Below are 17,671 nucleotides of genomic sequence, written 5' to 3'. Positions count from 1 at the left end.
AGCAAGAAAGAGCGCTTTTTCACTGTAAAAAAATAGAAGAACATTTCATGGAAATATAATTTTCCAAATAAGTTCATTTAACTAGTAACCACTCTCATTGACGAGCTATACGACTGACGAAATATGAAAAAGAACAATCATCAAATGCTCTTATTCTACCATGAAAAATTCCATATTAGTTAGTGGAAACCAAATTGAATTCACGACGAATCGGATGCAACCGGACTTGCTGCACTTGGTCGACCGTTCTTGTTGGTGATGATGGCTGGAAAGCCATTGGGTTCGATCGAGTAAACATGGCCCATCTTGGCACGTTTTGTCTCCAGATATCGCTTGTTATCTTCTGTGACGGTGGTCACAAGTTGAACCCTGCCTGAAACTGCTAAACCATAGCCTTTGAGTCCACGGTACTTCGCAGGATTGTTTGTCATCAATTTCATTGTTCTAACACCAAGATCCCTTAGTATCTGCATAAGATCACACAACAGTTAGTGATCTGGAGTTTCTTACTACGGGTTGAACCATTTTGCGTGACTGAGATATAACTCCAATTCTGAAAGATCAAAGCAAATGGTTGGTTTCCTAGGACAGGGTTTCGGGTTCGAATCAGATCAGGCGTCTGCAAACATAATCTTGAAAGACATGGGACTATGCATTCCAACTAGAAAGACAATGTGAAAACCACCAGTATGGAAAAGAGTACAACTGAAACCAGTAAGCCAGTTTCAACTGTGATATATGAAAGTTAAACAACAATGGAGATAAAAGAGTAGTGGATTGGTCGGCTCGTTTCCAATAATTCAACTTTCAACATTTTGTTGGCCGCTAAATTTTCTTCTTTTAAGAACTTATCATATGCGAGGCCAATAATACCGTATAGACTACAGATGAAGAGAAAAGTTATAAAAACTGAATGCTATGCATGAAGTTCCATAAGGTAATGATACCTGCGCGCCAATCCCATACTCTCTTGAATCAACAGGCAAACCCAACTCTTCATTAGCTTCAACAGTGTCACGCCCCGCATCTTGCAACTTGTAAGCACGGAGTTTGTGGCCAAGACCAATTCCCCTCCCCTCATGACCACGGAGGTAAACCAAGACGCCCCTTCCAGCAGCTTCAATCTGTTGCATTGCAAGCCCCAGCTGGTTTCCACAGTCACATCTGGCCGACCCAAATATGTCTCCAGTCAAACATTCCGAGTGCACTCTCACAAGAATATCTTGTCCATCACCAATATCACCCTGTTGCAGCAGATATGCCAATGATCAAAGTTTGAGATTCTTAAATGAATAAAGCGGGAAGCCCAAAGCCGCATCTTGACATTTTGTTTGCTGAATTAAGAGTGATTTTCGAAACGAAAATAAATAACAATTGGAGGACAATCCGTTTGAAGTATAAAACGATTTTTAAGCCACCTTCCACTAGCTCAATATTTTGAAATCCAAAACTTCTCCTTGCAATCCCTTTAGACTCAATTTAACTAGATCTCCGATAGTTATTTTGGGGTTTTGATGCTCAATACCCAATAAACATACACGTGGACACCTTGGGTATTAATATCAACATAAATTTTGGCCTTCGGCATACACACAAAGGCTGTGTTAAATTATACAAACACGTTGAGCAAACTTCCATGAGCTCGAATTTAACAAAAAAATGAATTCTTAATAAATCCTGGTGGCATCAAACTAATAAGAGAAAGGTGCTCTTTACACGGGGGTATTGGGTGGAATAGGGTTGCATGTGCGCATAAGCAAAAAAGGACACGCATAAGCGCGCACATAGAAAAGCTCTAGTAAGCAAAACCTTGCATATAGTTTTACAGTGTATCAATAACAAGTCACCGTCGTTGATGATCAAGAAACTTGAAATATGTCCAAATTTCTTATATTACTAGTTACCTTGACCATTGCAATATGTTCAATCCCATCCAAAATCGATCTGTAGCAATAAGCTGTGAACGGACCCCAAGTAGTTGGTATACTAGCAGCAGATGCATGTTCCACCAATCTATCCCTCTTTCTCCTATATCTGGAAAGCATATGGCCATAACCTTTCAGAAAATGCAAGTTTAGAGAAGAAAAAAGCTCAAATGAACCAGCTACCTTATTAAGTCAGCAATAGATATAAGCTTCAAGTTTTCTTGTTCTGCAAATTGCCGAAGCTTTGGTAACCTTGCCATGGAACCATCATCGTCAACAATCTCACATAGAACACCAGCAGAGTCTAATCCAGCTAGCGTGGAAAGATCAACAGCAGCTTCCGTGTGCCCAGCTCGTTTTAGAACACCTCCCTCTCGGTACTTTAGTGGAAATATGTGTCCTGGGCGGTTGAAATCCTCAGGCTTTGAATCTTTTGATGAAAGAGCCTTAATTGTTGTCGCCCTATCACGTGCCGAGACACCCGTAGTTGTACCATGTTTTGCATCCTACAAAATTTCATACTTCACTGCCTTGAGATTTATATTCTTATTTGTCGAACTAACAAAAGCTTCACAAAGCATTATTTGGGTGTGTTCATATATTCAAAAAGCCATGTTTGATAATGCATGGGTTGAAAGATCTTTATAGGTAGCAGCAGTTGCTCCTACTACTACCAACATATGTAGCTTTGAATAGCCATCGATGTTTGTTTCTACAAACCATTTCTTGACTATCAAGGCAGTTCTGCTCAATCATATTTTTCAAAACTAATGTGAAACATAACCATAATATCATCTTCCTTAGAAAGTCGACTGGAATCAAACAAAGAGCAAAAAGAAGTTTATATTTGATTATTCACGTACAAAGAGAAGCAACTTACCACAGAAACAGTGAATGCAGTACTAAGTTTCTCTTCATTTGCTTTATCAATAACCATCAAAGGAAGCTGCAATCTCTCCAAGTCCTGCTCCTTCATGCTTACACATACTATTCCAGTACCATGTCTCACAAAAAAAGCCATAGCCTCTGGTGTTACTTTTGATGCCGCCATGATTAGATCTCCTTCGTTTTCTCTATCCTCATCATCAACCACCACAACCATCTGCAATTTTGGTTAAAAAAAAGAATTTGTCACCAATTTCTGCATTCCAAACTCAAGAACATCAATCTGATTACCAACCTTTCCTTCGCGAATGTCTTCGATGGCCTCACTAATAGACGAGAAACCTACTGTTGGCAGATCCAAATCAAATTCATCATCATCAACAGAAAAGGCACTATTGGTTGGTATCATATCGGCGGCAAGTGCTCCTAATACTACAGAATCAGATTGCACCTCAATGCCAACCGATCCGTTACTTGTGACGGCACTTTTTACACCATTAGAGCCAGTAGAATGAGAAAGTACACCATTTTCTTCAGAAAACAAAATGGATTTAATTTTCCCACTAGCCTTGATGCTGAAACCTACTTTTCCACTCTGTTGTTTGACGGACTCTAAACCATTCATAGAGTCGAAATTTCCACGGTGGAGACCATTGAACATTCTGAAATTTTTTAACGCTCTGCAATAAAAAGAGATTAGCTACCAATTGTGTCATTAGACGGGCAAAAGGAAAAGTTATCCAGAAGCACACATTATGCAATGGCCTGAAGGAGAGCCATTGGACTTTGATGCAACACAGAAAGAAACTCTAATACTTGCAAATAAAACATAAGTTAATTATTTATTGGTCGAGTTGAAGCTCAAACACCACCTTCCTACCACAGTCCATGTTCACGGAGACCGTGATCAGTCAAGAATATTCAAGTAGGGGCAAGGACTACTCTCCATTTCCATGCATAATGTAGTTTTCCGTATATACCGATAACTCGTTTTTCGTATATATCGATAACTCTCAAGTCAGTACAATGACCAAAATGTTCAATTTCTCAAAAAGAGATAATCTTCACGTCTAGTATATCTGAAAAATACGTATCATATTTAGAAAAAATTTCGACCTACTTCATCTACCGCTGCCAAACCGTGGACAGAATTGAAACCAAAAGTTTTTGAGGGATTTTCAGTCTCCTAGTTAACAGAGCTCACATTTTAACAAAAATAGATAAAGAGCACGATTTGTCAACAAAATTCTATTGTACCACATTCTAATATAACCCGTCATCAAAATATAGCTATGACAAGATTTTTGCACAACTTAAAGATAATTTAATAAAAAAAATATCTCTTTTTGTCCAAAAAAGAGAACAAACCGGAACAACCAGAAATGGGCAGAAAAAAATCAATTCAAAATCCGAAATTTTGTTCATTCTGTTACAAGCAATCATCGAATATAAATCTTTAGACGATCAAAATACAAAAAGAACACACACACACAAAACACAGAAGGAAGAGCTAACCGAGAGCGAGAAATCGGGATCGATGAGTAAGAAAAACTAATTGATGCCATTACTTCTTCTTGAATTCTAAAAGACCCTTAAACTGAATATTCAGAACAAGAACAAAACTTTGGCTGTACTACGCCCGGGATTAGTACCCACCAGCACAGGAAAAATGAGTTCTTTCAGCAGAAGAAAATGAAGAATCGGATTAAATAAGGAAACGGCTGTCACCACCGAAAGGGGGTTGATGTGCAACTGAATGGTTTTCCCTTTTAACCAAATTTCTGTTTCCGTAAATCAATTGTACTCAAATTGGCATCTCATTTTCTTGAATGCTTTTCTCTTCCTCCCATACAGATAAATATGTAAGATAATATATACATACAAAAATCGACCAATAATAGTAAATAAATAATATTATGTTTTATTAATTAATATATACAAAGGGCGAAATGCTTTTATTAATATTTCCACTTCTAAATTTTGTTTACTTTGACTTTCAATTATTTACATCCTCAAAACTTATTAAAAAAAGAGCATGTTGTATTTTTTTAAAATGGTTAAACAATGTCGTGAATTACTTATAATTTATTTGACATCAATATTTTTACGTATTTCAAACATGAGAACTTTTGAGACTCGATTATAACAATTTAAAAGTTCTAAGTTTGAGCTAAAATTACATATTTAAGATTCAATAGTAAAAAATATTTTACAGTTCAAAAAATTGTTAAACAATCATACCATACTCAACTTGAGTAGGTCTCTTGTGAGACGGTCTCACAGATCTTTATTCGTGAGACGAGTCAACAATGCTCATATTTACTGTAAAAATTATTACTTTTGACATAAAAAATAATATTTTTTTAGATGTGACCTATATAGAATATCTGTCTCACAAAATTGACCGGTTAGACAATCTCACTAGAGTTTTTGTGGTCAACTTAAATCCATCCCTATTATTTGTAAGGAAAAGAAATTTATTCCATATACTTTTCCCAAGTTATCCATCTATACACGTGTCTAGGAAGTTTTTTGACGTGGATATTTCCAAATATTCTTACATAATAGATACATTTCGACTCAAATTAGTTTTTGTATAAACAGTATTATAATTTTTTTTCAGTAATAAATTATAAAAAAAGATATAATNTATATATAAAAGTTGAGCTTCTTATAGAATTTTGGTTTGTCGATGACGTTTTGATTTTTAATACATTTTAATCATATCTAAGTTTAAATTGAGAAAAAATATTACAAAAAAACATACGTATTAGAACAAAAAAAATAAATTATTCTGAACACAGTTTAAAAATAATTATTAAATTACGTCTTTAAATTTCACGCTATTCCTTTCAGGAAGGGAGAATTAGTGAAATCCTATTGATTGCAACTTTCTCCAGACCTCCGGAAAAAGAATGAAAAAAAAGCTCGAATGGTACGATCCTTCCGCACCTCAGAATGAAAAGAGTGATCTCGTAGTTCTTGGTATGTGAAGATGCGTTGTTAGGTGCTCAATTTTCTTTTGAGAGAATTTAAAAAATAATAATGGTATTTTAGATAAGGCAAAAAATCTTCACCCACACCAAATTATAATGATCTCCCCTTGATTGAAAATGTTTATAATGTCATGTATGCGACGAGAAATATCATAATAAATTTTAATAATGCATACCCTTCCTCATCCATTTCCGCAGTCCCTCTTGCCGCCATCGCGCCCTTCCTCCGCCAACACATTGCCGGAAGATCTTGGTGGTGGTGAGCAAGAGGGGTTTGGAATGGATTAGATGTTAGGTAATAAAGATAGAAGTCAAGGAAATTCTACCCTATAAAATAAATTAAATCGCTACACTCAGACCAATTACCTCTTCTACTAGTAGTACGTGACAAACGAAAGGTGCATTGCACAGCCGAGCTACTACTCGGTCTATTGTTTCTTGCTCTGAATGACACGGCGAAAAAAAAGGCCCTAAAACAATGGAACATAATCTGGAAGATGGAATCATTCACCTGCCAGTACAAAAGCAGCAACTTTCTTCAATGATTCACATGCATTTCTTAGATCGGATTCCGTATGAGAAGCAGACACATACAGCCTAATCCCAGCAGGTAATTTGCATTTGTCTACTGTGGATCTCTTTGAAGTTGCCACAAAGATGGAGTAGTCCTTCAATAACTGTAAACATATTAAATTACCAATCAAGTTATTCAGAACTATGTTATTCATCCAAGCGATAAGCTGACACCACTTACATGATCGCAAATATCTTGAAGCACTTGTAGATCTGCCTTCAAGGATCCTGCAGACTTTTTGAGCTTAAGAAAAACTATGGGTGATCGTGGATCACTTGCTATTTCAAGTCCTTGTATCTCTGACACACCTGGAAATTTAGGCTATGTTGTTATAAAGGGAAAGTGGCAATGTGTTTTCAGCAAGTTCAATATCAGTTATAGATGTAACCGAGTTGATAAAATAATTGGAGAATAGCCATATTATCCACGAAAAAAGTAGTAGAAACCTTTATGTAGAATAGCTACATTTTCCTTCAATTTTGTGAGAACGTGTGGATTTTCTTCCAAGATGTCGATGGCGGTAATGGCAGCACTTGCCAGATAAGGAGGCAAAGAGGCAGAAAATACATAACCAGAACTACTAAGACGCTGCCAAAAGGAGTATAGCATTGATATTAGAGAAGATAAGCGGCAGAATGCAGCAAAATAATGTGAACTAAGATGTTATATTATAAACTATTGTTAGTCTACTCCTGAAACAGAATTTCTGAAAAAAGCAGTTTCAAACTTGGCATTAGAACCACGGGTCATACCCGCAATACCACCAGTGTGTAAAACCATATATATTTCACTAAGTTGATCTTGTTTGTTTGTTATCGGAAATTTGTTAATGTCCTATCAACATATGTATGTTGATATTAATTCTGGGCACATATTATCCAAGCTCCAGCATATACATGAGAGTGTATCAAAGTATAAAAATATTGTCGAGCTACTTCCAATGAGCTTAAGCTAGTACGAAAAGTGGTTCTAACAGTAGAATGCAATGAGATGGGAGCCAACAGTTTTTGTTTCTCAATCCTGAGAGGTGTCTGGGAACCAGTGAAAGTTATGATCTATATCAATTTGTCTCAACAAGCATCGATGAGCAGTCAGATTCTCGAAAAAACATATGACGCTATAAAACACCACAATCCACTTGTTTGATACAGATTATTCAAGACAAGAGAGCTATACCATTTATCTAAAGAACAAGGGATTAAATTTAGCAGCAACTATGTTTTTATCCCACACAATGGACTAAAAAAAAAACCCTACTTGATGATCGATAACTCGGGCACTCCCAGTACAAAATCCTCCTTCAGTGGCCAATGCATGCCCCATTGCAGCAGTGACAATATCTACCTTCTCAACCTACAAAAAAAATCATGAAAAAACTAAATAGATATATTTATAACTCGTAGATGAATGGAGAAGGATACTTACCGGAACTCCGCAATGTTCGGTTAGGCCTCTACCAGAACTTCCAAGAACACCAATAGAATTGCTTTCATCTAGGATTACACGGAATCTATATTTCTCCTTCAGCTTGATGATCTCATCCAATGGAGCGATTTGACCAGAATTCTGGAAGTGGCACGTGATCGGTCAGGAACAAACCTTTCAGAACTCAACTTCATTTGAAACATAGGATTGAAGTATAAGACTCCAATTGGAAAATAAACATAGAACTTAATATGTTGGTTGACACAGTTCCCAATTTTGCAAGTTAGAAGTGAGAATCTAAGAAACAATAATGAGTGTAGAGGAAAACCCGTGCCCATCGGTAGATCCTCAAATACAATTCTGATGAATTCAGTGCAGGAAATAGTAAGATTACGGCCTCTACATTGTTCGTAAAGCTTTGGGTGCTTTGGCGTAAGGAAATCCTCCAGTTTACATTTTCGCAAGTCATTGATNTATATATAAAAGTTGAGCTTCTTATAGAATTTTGGTTTGTCGATGACGTTTTGATTTTTAATACATTTTAATCATATCTAAGTTTAAATTGAGAAAAAATATTACAAAAAAACATACGTATTAGAACAAAAAAAATAAATTATTCTGAACACAGTTTAAAAATAATTATTAAATTACGTCTTTAAATTTCACGCTATTCCTTTCAGGAAGGGAGAATTAGTGAAATCCTATTGATTGCAACTTTCTCCAGACCTCCGGAAAAAGAATGAAAAAAAAGCTCGAATGGTACGATCCTTCCGCACCTCAGAATGAAAAGAGTGATCTCGTAGTTCTTGGTATGTGAAGATGCGTTGTTAGGTGCTCAATTTTCTTTTGAGAGAATTTAAAAAATAATAATGGTATTTTAGATAAGGCAAAAAATCTTCACCCACACCAAATTATAATGATCTCCCCTTGATTGAAAATGTTTATAATGTCATGTATGCGACGAGAAATATCATAATAAATTTTAATAATGCATACCCTTCCTCATCCATTTCCGCAGTCCCTCTTGCCGCCATCGCGCCCTTCCTCCGCCAACACATTGCCGGAAGATCTTGGTGGTGGTGAGCAAGAGGGGTTTGGAATGGATTAGATGTTAGGTAATAAAGATAGAAGTCAAGGAAATTCTACCCTATAAAATAAATTAAATCGCTACACTCAGACCAATTACCTCTTCTACTAGTAGTACGTGACAAACGAAAGGTGCATTGCACAGCCGAGCTACTACTCGGTCTATTGTTTCTTGCTCTGAATGACACGGCGAAAAAAAAGGCCCTAAAACAATGGAACATAATCTGGAAGATGGAATCATTCACCTGCCAGTACAAAAGCAGCAACTTTCTTCAATGATTCACATGCATTTCTTAGATCGGATTCCGTATGAGAAGCAGACACATACAGCCTAATCCCAGCAGGTAATTTGCATTTGTCTACTGTGGATCTCTTTGAAGTTGCCACAAAGATGGAGTAGTCCTTCAATAACTGTAAACATATTAAATTACCAATCAAGTTATTCAGAACTATGTTATTCATCCAAGCGATAAGCTGACACCACTTACATGATCGCAAATATCTTGAAGCACTTGTAGATCTGCCTTCAAGGATCCTGCAGACTTTTTGAGCTTAAGAAAAACTATGGGTGATCGTGGATCACTTGCTATTTCAAGTCCTTGTATCTCTGACACACCTGGAAATTTAGGCTATGTTGTTATAAAGGGAAAGTGGCAATGTGTTTTCAGCAAGTTCAATATCAGTTATAGATGTAACCGAGTTGATAAAATAATTGGAGAATAGCCATATTATCCACGAAAAAAGTAGTAGAAACCTTTATGTAGAATAGCTACATTTTCCTTCAATTTTGTGAGAACGTGTGGATTTTCTTCCAAGATGTCGATGGCGGTAATGGCAGCACTTGCCAGATAAGGAGGCAAAGAGGCAGAAAATACATAACCAGAACTACTAAGACGCTGCCAAAAGGAGTATAGCATTGATATTAGAGAAGATAAGCGGCAGAATGCAGCAAAATAATGTGAACTAAGATGTTATATTATAAACTATTGTTAGTCTACTCCTGAAACAGAATTTCTGAAAAAAGCAGTTTCAAACTTGGCATTAGAACCACGGGTCATACCCGCAATACCACCAGTGTGTAAAACCATATATATTTCACTAAGTTGATCTTGTTTGTTTGTTATCGGAAATTTGTTAATGTCCTATCAACATATGTATGTTGATATTAATTCTGGGCACATATTATCCAAGCTCCAGCATATACATGAGAGTGTATCAAAGTATAAAAATATTGTCGAGCTACTTCCAATGAGCTTAAGCTAGTACGAAAAGTGGTTCTAACAGTAGAATGCAATGAGATGGGAGCCAACAGTTTTTGTTTCTCAATCCTGAGAGGTGTCTGGGAACCAGTGAAAGTTATGATCTATATCAATTTGTCTCAACAAGCATCGATGAGCAGTCAGATTCTCGAAAAAACATATGACGCTATAAAACACCACAATCCACTTGTTTGATACAGATTATTCAAGACAAGAGAGCTATACCATTTATCTAAAGAACAAGGGATTAAATTTAGCAGCAACTATGTTTTTATCCCACACAATGGACTAAAAAAAAAACCCTACTTGATGATCGATAACTCGGGCACTCCCAGTACAAAATCCTCCTTCAGTGGCCAATGCATGCCCCATTGCAGCAGTGACAATATCTACCTTCTCAACCTACAAAAAAAATCATGAAAAAACTAAATAGATATATTTATAACTCGTAGATGAATGGAGAAGGATACTTACCGGAACTCCGCAATGTTCGGTTAGGCCTCTACCAGAACTTCCAAGAACACCAATAGAATTGCTTTCATCTAGGATTACACGGAATCTATATTTCTCCTTCAGCTTGATGATCTCATCCAATGGAGCGATTTGACCAGAATTCTGGAAGTGGCACGTGATCGGTCAGGAACAAACCTTTCAGAACTCAACTTCATTTGAAACATAGGATTGAAGTATAAGACTCCAATTGGAAAATAAACATAGAACTTAATATGTTGGTTGACACAGTTCCCAATTTTGCAAGTTAGAAGTGAGAATCTAAGAAACAATAATGAGTGTAGAGGAAAACCCGTGCCCATCGGTAGATCCTCAAATACAATTCTGATGAATTCAGTGCAGGAAATAGTAAGATTACGGCCTCTACATTGTTCGTAAAGCTTTGGGTGCTTTGGCGTAAGGAAATCCTCCAGTTTACATTTTCGCAAGTCATTGATCTTATGAAAGTATGCTCAGAAAAATTCAGACGGGCTATCTTTGAACTCGGTTCATATTATCTAAAATGCAAATGTTTTTGCTCTCAATCAATTGGTTTCTAAGGAAAAGGAAGGATATAAGTTATGAAGAGATTTATGAGAGAGATTCATTAGTTCATATGTTTATTCCATGTCATTTCACTTCACTACAATTGAAATGGTGATGGAACATAGGCTTAGGTTGTTAAGGAAAATATGATGCATTTTGAATTTTTCCTTTTCCTTCACATTTTCTTCTCCTATATTATTGGTTCAACAGAAAAGAAATGGTACTTTAACAAATTATGAATCTAGCACAAACTAATCTATAGATAGTCATAAATTACGAAAACTAAACACGATTCCATCAACTGGAGTAGCTCCATAGGTATCACACACACATAAACAGTATTTATTAAATTGAAATTTCAATTGATATCCTATGAGCATAAAAGCGTTAGTGTTCAAAGTGTAGATCAAGGAGATGGTTATCGAAAGAAAAGCCTCGGCAGACACGCTCACCACATCCGAGAAGAAAAATAAAAAAAGAAATCAAAGAAAATGAAATAACAAAATGCTGACAATTTCTGTTAGAAGTGATACCTGATATATTGCTTCTACCACTATATATCGCCTAAGCTTCTCAGCTCGTTTGTTGTCATGGGTAACCTTTTCCAAATTACTCTGTAAGGACTTCATATCATTGTGTTTGAAAAAAATTATAGTACTTCTAGAGAGGTGAAGGCCATTTTGTATCCCCCAGTGGACTCCCTCATCACTGCAAGATATTCACACCATAACAACCAAAAACCAAAAGCAAAGAAAAGAACAATTTGTTATGATTCACAAGAATCACTACAGAAACCAATACTTGCGTATCTATAAAACAAATTTAACTCTCCAATATAATCAGCTCATATATGCATATGTCACAGCAGTAAAATAAAGATATAATCTGTCAGTCACACAAGAAAGAGGAATACATATTAAGTTTGATGATAGCGTGATGAAGGTGATGAACCACATGATGACTAAATTAAAAAAATTCATAGTAATGAAAAAAATATCATCGTACCCCATGAATAAAATCAACATGGAAGTTAGCATGCTTATGTTTCTTGTAAGAAAGAGGCATGCAAACTAAAATTAAAATTTCAGAAATGAATTTAAAAAGCAAGGTGGAGTAAATACTGCCAAAAAATGAAGAAGGATTCATGATTGTATATATGAGGAGGTAGGTTTCACCATTGATATCCGTAAAAAAAAAAAAACAAAACAAAAATACCAAATCAAAACCAGATAAGAATTTTACCATGTTCAGCTTAACACTCCCCCACGAGTGCCAAATGATAATTGATATCAGATTACTAATGAATTTTCTATATTTAAATAAACCATAACTTGAATCCAAATAAAATTTTCAGGAATTTCCAGCAAGACATTATGTCGCACTGTAAAACAAAATGAACCATGAGTATTTCGGAAAAACTCACACGATGACAATATCACCCTTCTTACAAAATGCTGGAATCGTACTAAACATTGTGGAAAGCCCATAGGAATAGAGTATAGAGTCAGTGGTTCCAAGAAACTTTGCTATTCTGGCCTCACAATCAAGGTGAACATCTGTATCAATTAAAAATATCAACCGAATGATGTTATGGTGACCAAATTTAAGGAGAGAGACATGATAAAGTAATGGTACAAGAGCTTCACTATATCAATATCAGATCCTACCAATTGTCCCATAAAATCCACGAGGACCACAAGAACCAACACCATATTTTTCCAGCGCTTTGGTACATGATTTCTGCTTCGAAAAAACGCCATCATTGGAAACCATGTAAAGCAACAAAGTAAAAGAAAAACCAGAGAATATTTACTTTTTTGTGACAAGCGGAAACTATTTCTTACTTGCAGTTTCTCATGCCCTAAAAAGCCAAGATAATTTGCTGATGTGAAATTCGCAACTTCTTTACCATTGATTACAGTATGAGGTCCAGCAGCACTGGATAATGTAAAGAATGAGATAATACAACGTCTAAAAGAGTATAGGGACTTTAAAATATAATTCTTTATTTGATGAAGCAAGACCGATAGAAACTCAATCCAACACACAGGAGACACATCATCATTCACTTCTATATAAAGCAATTTAACGTTAGACAATATTGTGATACCTACAGTGAAAATTCTTGTCATGTAAAGAAATCATACATCTATTCTAATCAATTCTAATTCTTTTTTTCTAGTACCAATATTTTGTTTCAAGGAAACAAAGTATGAATGAACAATCCTAAACCGCAAAACTCCAGAGAATGGAACTTTATTATATGACTTATTTTACAAATCAGCCAAAACTGCCTCTTCCAGAAAATAAACTTGAGAAACAATACAAGATGAAAAATCTCACCTTTCCAACACCGGAGGTTCATACTTCCTCTCTTTAGTAATAGAAGGAATGAGGGATTCCGGGACCCATTCATCACATAACTCATCTATTTCCTAAAACCATTGCGCACCCATGTGTATCACAGTGTCAGCTTGGATGACAAAAAACAAGATGTTACAAAGGAAATTACATTAAGATGCAATGATTGGGTTGAAAGCCTAAGAAACAAGATGTTCCTAAAAACCATTGTGCAACCATGTATTTTAATACATCCAGAATCATGTAACATGAAGAGATGTCACTGCAAAGCTGAGTCAATACTTTGCCTTCCATCTTTGGCTGCCATTAAAATGAGATGTAGCTATAAAAGTAAAAAGAATCTGGGAAAATATAAGTAAAACGACATGTCTCAAGCCAGCTGTAATTTTAGAAAGTAGAATTTTTCTTAACCAGCACAGCTTTCCTAGAATTGAAAGCTATAAAGCCTTCATCAAAATTGTCTTATCAAGAAATTTGCACAGAGAGAAAATAATAGTGGAGGACCGAGGACACATACTGGCCTGTCAGCACAATTGTTTTTTGCATAAATGATTATGTGATATTCTTCAAGCAGTTTGCTAAATATATATTATCCTACATGGCCTATCAGGATGCCTTTGTGCGGTAACAAATTGTGGTAATTATACAATATCACCATTCAAACAACATTAAAACATAAGGTTATATGAATCGAAGAAGGTGGATCTGGTGATGATGACATTATCAAAATCTTAATAATTTATGTGAGCTTTCTTGGGTCTTGAATACCACGTTTTTTATTCCACAGCATACATTAGCAGCAAAACAATGGCACAAATGAGAAAAGGAATCAAAAAGCAAAAAAAAAAAAGGAATAATTAAAAAGTAGCTCATTTCATGTGCATTGACAAAAGTTTAGCTCACAGGCGTATCAATTTGATTAAAGGAAAAGTAGAGATGATAATAATTCAGTGTGTGAAACACAAACCTTCTTCGTCAATGGTCTTTTAGGTGGCTTATAACTTTTTTGGGATATAAGAAAAAGAATTACAACAAAGAGAAGACCCTCCACAAAAAGATGGCCTACAAAAAAATGAACAGGTGACAAAATTCACATAATTTAGAAACAAAACACTAGATACTTTCAAAGAAGATAGCAAACCTCCTATTGGAACTCCAAAGATAACAGCTCGAGCAGAAGGTGCATCAAGGACCAATGTCACCCAATCTGAAAACCACTTCACCATACTTTCAAACACAGCCAACATTGAATCCATTGACTCGAGTTGGAATTCACACAAAGGCTTACACCACTTAGCAGAAAAGCAACGAAAGCGGCTCCTCGAACCAGAATAAGCTAGTACTCTTTAATTCATATAACTGAAAACTTCTGCCATGGTTTTGAATGTATGTTTGCTCATGAGCTGGAACCAACAACTACTAGATCAAATATTCATTAATAGTCACACTCCAGAAATAACTAAGATTCACGATTGCATCTACAACTGAGACAAAATAACATAAGAATGTGTTCAAATGAAAGATTGGAGTTAACATTTCATATTTAAGCCCCCAGCTTGGACCCACTGTGCACTAAAGGATAGACTCGCGCAGAGGAGAGGCTAAAAGATTTGATCTTTCTATGAAATTTGTCCAGAAAATACCTGTTTCGCTTAAAAAGCAAAAACAAAGCCATCTCCCCTAAAAAAAATACTACCCTCTCTAGATAGGATGGATGTCAAATCATTCCCACTTATTAATATACCATTCTGACGCAGACCCTATACTTGTAAAACGTAACACCATTCAAAAACAAATTAATGGCAGAATCCATTTAGCTCACGTAAAAATTGTCTCCAGAAGCAGAATCGAGAGCTAGAGTAACACGGGGAGTGGGCACGGATATCATCAAAAGCACAACAGACTCGAATTCAATCATTCCATATCTTCAAAAAAATCAACAAAATGGCTCATCCCATTCCAAACAGATCTGCATATTATCATCACACCACAATCCCTTGAATCTTGAAGTCGAATTCACTTACCTCCAATATTGACTAATACATTCCACCGTATCAATCGTTATCGCAGACAGGTAGAAATGGGAGAAAGAAGAATCTAAAGATAAATGATCATCATTTTTTTAATTAAATAATAAAATTTTTTAATCAAAGCTTCAATTTTTAGACTTCACGACCCGGTCTTGAAAAATTATCTCAAATAGTATTGTCAGAAAAATTAATTTATTTGGTTCGATCGGTTTCATAGAAATTTAACTCGACCAAATTTTCTTAACATTATTTATTAGTTTAATTATTGTTGTTAATTTCTTCATTCTTGATATTTCTAATAATATTGTTATTATCTTATTTTACATTATTTGTTATTCATATTATCAATAAAATTAGTCTTAGTTTACTCCATATTAATAATCATAATGTATTCATAGTAGTGTATTAGTTATCTTTTCAATCAACCAACTTAAATAATATAAATTATTTAATGCTTAACATAATTATAAATATTTTTCAATTTACATTTTTTTTTCATTCAATAAAACTAATATTATATGAGTAAGTTTCTTGTGAAACAGTCTTACGAATTTTTATCTGTGAGACGGGTCAACCCTACCGATATTCACAATAAAAAGTAATACTCTTAACATAAAAAGTAATACTTTTTCATGGATGACCCAAATAAGAGATTCGACACACAAAATTAATCCGTGAGACCGTCTCACAAGAGTTTTTTTATGTTATTATATATATAAAAATATATGCTCACGCAATACATGTGCGTTAAAGGTTAGTATTGAATATATTCGACCACAACTTTCAAAATGGTCCAAAATAATTATTGCGGTTCATGTCTGATGATCATTGTCACTGCCATAATTTGTATGATCTGCTGTGAGAATTTTCACTCTCATATATTTCATCAAGAGACTCAGACGAAACAAGGGGAGTGGTGTGAGTACTCTTGAACTTGTCGTAGAGGAATGAATCTTTTTGCCTCAATATTGGACTTTAGGCTACGAAAACCTACCTTCATTGATTCCCAAGTCGAGGCAATTCTAGCAGATAGTTTTGCTGCTAGATCAGAGTTTTCAGTATTGTCTGAAGTTATCGAGTTCAAGTTCGGTTTGTTCAATGCAGTATGATCTAATGCCTCCATATAATAATATTTACTCAATGATTACATCTGATGTTATTGTTAGAGTAGATGCCCTGTAAGCCAACGGTTGGCTAGGGAATTTATTGACTCAAGTGTAATAAACAATCTTTATTTTAATAAAATTTACTTTTTAATGGTTTCGTTATACTTTATCTGTATACCCATGCAAGTAGCATAGATAAAGTCCTTGATTATGCTTTAATACAAATGAATCGTAATTCGATGTTGGAACTCATTTGTAAACACTGCATTTTCTAAATTCGTTCCTAGTCGATTCAGCCGCCTAAAACATGGATAAATGTCGCTTGAGCTCGAGACTAGCATCTGTGATGTTGTGTACTGCGTTTCTTGGTAAGGGCATAGAGATGTCCAAACATACAGATGGATAGTCATACGATGATTATACCGAACAACCCTCCCTCGGACTTTCCAAGTGGTTATCATTCATCGAGAGGATAAGTCCGTGGTTATGATTGTACACCATTAGTCCTTATGACCCGGGACAACACTGAGGCTCTATATGCTAGGGCTGTGCTTTGACTCGTTTACCGGCTCGAAGAGAGTCATCAGGTGGCGAGGTTGGGTATAGTTGCGACACATATAGGAGCCAGTGCATTGTAGTCGGGAATTCACCGCTCACCTACGGGTATGGATATCCTATGTGATATGATGTTATAATAGTGCATGGAATCTCTGGCCAGAGTATGAGATGTACGTTGGAGAAGGAGTTCTCCAATAGTACACGCGATGCCACTATTAAAGTTATCACATAGTTATCGAATTAATATGCAACCCTCGATGAACCAATGGTTGCAGATTCGATCGGGATATATGAGATGAAGGGACCGTACTGTACGTTAATCATAATCGACTGGTTCTTGCAGGCACTATCAGTGATACCTAGGGGATCATGGGGCGATGCTACTAGACGCTCTTACCATGATCCGATGGGTGCAATCAGAAATGAGTTCT

At 35.7% G+C, this 17,671-nt stretch overlaps 2 protein-coding genes across 6 annotated transcripts; both read right to left on the bottom strand.

Moving 5' to 3' along the window:
- Positions 1–43: 43 nt before the first annotated feature.
- Positions 44–4,664, bottom strand: LOC140987871 (bifunctional riboflavin biosynthesis protein RIBA 1, chloroplastic-like). The gene is made up of 7 exons (XM_073456586.1): positions 4,326–4,664; positions 3,106–3,490; positions 2,806–3,027; positions 2,109–2,431; positions 1,905–2,034; positions 948–1,244; positions 44–467 (listed from the first exon to the last, which is right to left on the bottom strand). The coding sequence occupies exons 1-7, from the start codon at positions 4,373–4,375 to the stop codon at positions 201–203; spliced, it is 1,674 nt and encodes a 557-aa protein (XP_073312687.1). The 5' UTR covers positions 4,376–4,664; the 3' UTR covers positions 44–200.
- A 4,052-nt stretch (positions 4,665–8,716) lies between these two features.
- LOC140987526 (long chain base biosynthesis protein 1-like) lies at positions 8,717–15,670 on the bottom strand. Of its 5 annotated transcripts, none has more exons than XM_073456062.1 (13): positions 15,571–15,670; positions 14,688–14,949; positions 14,514–14,608; positions 13,529–13,620; positions 13,030–13,123; positions 12,853–12,925; positions 12,609–12,741; positions 11,719–11,893; positions 10,625–10,765; positions 10,457–10,552; positions 9,646–9,787; positions 9,380–9,507; positions 8,717–9,302 (listed from the first exon to the last, which is right to left on the bottom strand). In XM_073456062.1, the coding sequence occupies exons 2-13, from the start codon at positions 14,800–14,802 to the stop codon at positions 9,129–9,131; spliced, it is 1,458 nt and encodes a 485-aa protein (XP_073312163.1). In that variant the 5' UTR covers positions 14,803–14,949; positions 15,571–15,670; the 3' UTR covers positions 8,717–9,128. The 5 variants fall into 5 exon arrangements, with proteins under 5 accessions (XP_073312163.1, XP_073312167.1, XP_073312165.1 ...); XM_073456066.1 differs by having other exon boundaries at positions 14,688–14,915; positions 15,571–15,658; XM_073456064.1 differs by having other exon boundaries at positions 14,688–14,962; positions 15,571–15,651.
- Between the last annotated feature and the right edge of the window lie 2,001 nt (positions 15,671–17,671).

This window comes from Primulina huaijiensis, chromosome 11 (assembly GCF_012295235.1).
Source record: "Primulina huaijiensis isolate GDHJ02 chromosome 11, ASM1229523v2, whole genome shotgun sequence".
Classification (NCBI taxonomy): Eukaryota; Viridiplantae; Streptophyta; class Magnoliopsida; order Lamiales; family Gesneriaceae; genus Primulina; species Primulina huaijiensis.
This window is presented reverse-complemented; position numbering and strand designations above follow the sequence as displayed.